This window comes from Gavialis gangeticus, unplaced genomic scaffold (assembly GCF_001723915.1).
Source record: "Gavialis gangeticus isolate Ggan-Ray unplaced genomic scaffold, GavGan_comp1, whole genome shotgun sequence".
Lineage (NCBI taxonomy): Eukaryota > Metazoa > Chordata > Crocodylia > Gavialidae > Gavialis > Gavialis gangeticus.
In genome coordinates, this window is record NW_017729024.1 from 164340218 (window position 1) to 164342167 (window position 1950).

A 1950-nucleotide genomic window follows, 5' to 3' on the forward strand; every position below is an offset into this window, starting at 1 on the left:
GTAAATGGAGTAATGGCCTCAAGTTGCAGCAAGGGAGGTGGTTTCTAACCAGCCAAGCAGGGAGGCCGGAAACAGCCCCCTGCCAGGACAAAACTTCCCGAGTCTTCAGCTGGGGCTTGGTCAGACCCCGTAAGGGCCGATGAAATGGTGGATTTGCAAAAGTAGGAGACTTCCCTTGGCCCCCCAGGCCCGCTTGGCCCCCAACGACAGCATCAGCTGCAAGCCTCACCTGCCATTGATCAGCACCTGCACCGGGCGGTTGTTGACGTGATTGTCGCTTCTGTGCCGATTCTGAAAAGGCAAAAGTCAAATCAGGGAGGGGGAGAGATGCTTCTTGGCCCCTGAATGCATGTGCATGGGGGGTAAAGCAGCCCCGTTTCGGGGTTCCCAGAGGAACACACCACGCTTGCACGGTGCTTTTCCTCCCGTCAAATCCTCGATACACTTTGACCCCTGCCGTAGCTCCCTGCACTTGAAGACAGCCAGTGCCTTTGGGCCCGTGAATCAGGGACCCCGCGCCCCCTCCTAGGGGCATCTCCAACCTGCCGAGCATGGATGCACACACCACACTAAGATCCCCCAATTCAGCAAGTCCCATTAAGGTTGGAGGGAGCTTCTGGGCACGCGGCACTTGTGAAAACCCAGGGATTTATTAGAGGCTCGGCCTCCACCCCGCCCCCACCAACTGCATGGGGAGGCAGCGATCACCCCCTCCCATCGTCTTACGAAGTCATCGATGGCATCCTTGACGCCCGACACGGCCAGCACCAGGATGAGGGGCACCACGGTCGTAAACCAGGCCAGGGAGGAGATCTCAGGGATGAGCTGCGGGAAGAGAGGGGCAGGGTTAAGACGGGCCAAGCAGAGAACAGACCGGCTTGGAAAGCATCACCCCTTCCCCGCCGTCGCCTGCGTGCAAGGTGAAGATGGAGACCCTCTGGACCTGGGAGAAGCAAAGGGAAAACCTGCCCGGCCCACGCTCCTTCGGGACATAAAACAGGGGCCTCCAGAGAGAGTTTTGCTTCACTTTGTTTTTAGCATTACAGCTACCTCATGTCTCTTCACACTGTGCTGAAGATGACCGGTGCTGGCAGGAGTTGGCTTTCCCTGAGCCAGGGTACATTTTTTGGCTGGAAAAAGGCCTGAGGAGGTCTCAAGAAATGCCGAGAGAAGGAGAATACGAGCAAACATCTGAGAAGGGATGTGGGATGGGGGCATCTCAGGGGCTGACAGACAGGAGGGTGAAGAAGAGTCAATGGCAAACTTTTAAAGTTTAAAACCAACAAAAGGAAGGGGTTTTTTTCCCCCCCCGCAGCGTGTCATTAAAGCGTGGTGCTCACAGCCACTGGATGTGGCGGGAGCTGGGAGCGCAACCGGATTCACGAAGGAATCGGACACGTCCTTGAAGCAAAGAGGCATCGGGAGCTATCGAGCAGGGAGCGAGGGCCACGGCCTCTGCCCCCAGCATCAGAGCTTGGTCTTCAGTGCTGGAGGCTGCAAGGGGAGAGGAACGGGGGGAAACCCTGCTCAGACCCAAATCGCCCTCCCTTCAGCCTCCGCTCTCTGCCGTCGTGACACGGAGACGGGGCAAGACGGACCTGTGCTCCGACCCGGGAAATGGCAGCTCTTACACTCTCGTGACCTTATGACAAATCACACAATCAGTCGTGCCCGAGCGTGCAGGACGTTTGGGCACTTACAGAAACACAAGTCACCTGCTCTCCTATGGTGCCCCATGAAGCGGGCAAAGCCTGCGTCAGTGGAGGCAGCTCGTTTTGATCCCAGGCCTCTGGTTTTTGGTGCATACTCACGATGCATTTTAAGAGCAAGCCAGGATGATAGCAAAGCTGCTGGTGCAAGGGGGACACACTCGGGGGACCTAAGGACAAGCCTCCTGGAGCAGACTAAGGTCTGGGGTGCACAGATCTCCAAGGGGCATTGGGGGGGGGG

General features: G+C 57.5%; 1 protein-coding gene across 5 annotated transcripts in view; it reads right to left on the reverse strand.

Moving 5' to 3' along the window:
- LOC109297943 (phospholipid-transporting ATPase ID-like) overlaps positions 1-1950 on the reverse strand; it is a 98564-nt gene that overhangs the window by 58928 nt on the left and 37686 nt on the right. For all 5 annotated transcript variants that reach the window (XM_019518031.1, XM_019518034.1, XM_019518033.1 and 2 more), the window contains exons 5-6: positions 727-825; positions 230-291 (exon numbers count right to left, since the gene is read on the reverse strand). In XM_019518031.1, coding sequence (XP_019373576.1) covers positions 230-291; positions 727-825 — 161 coding nt within the window. The remainder of the gene's footprint in view (positions 1-229; positions 292-726; positions 826-1950) is intronic.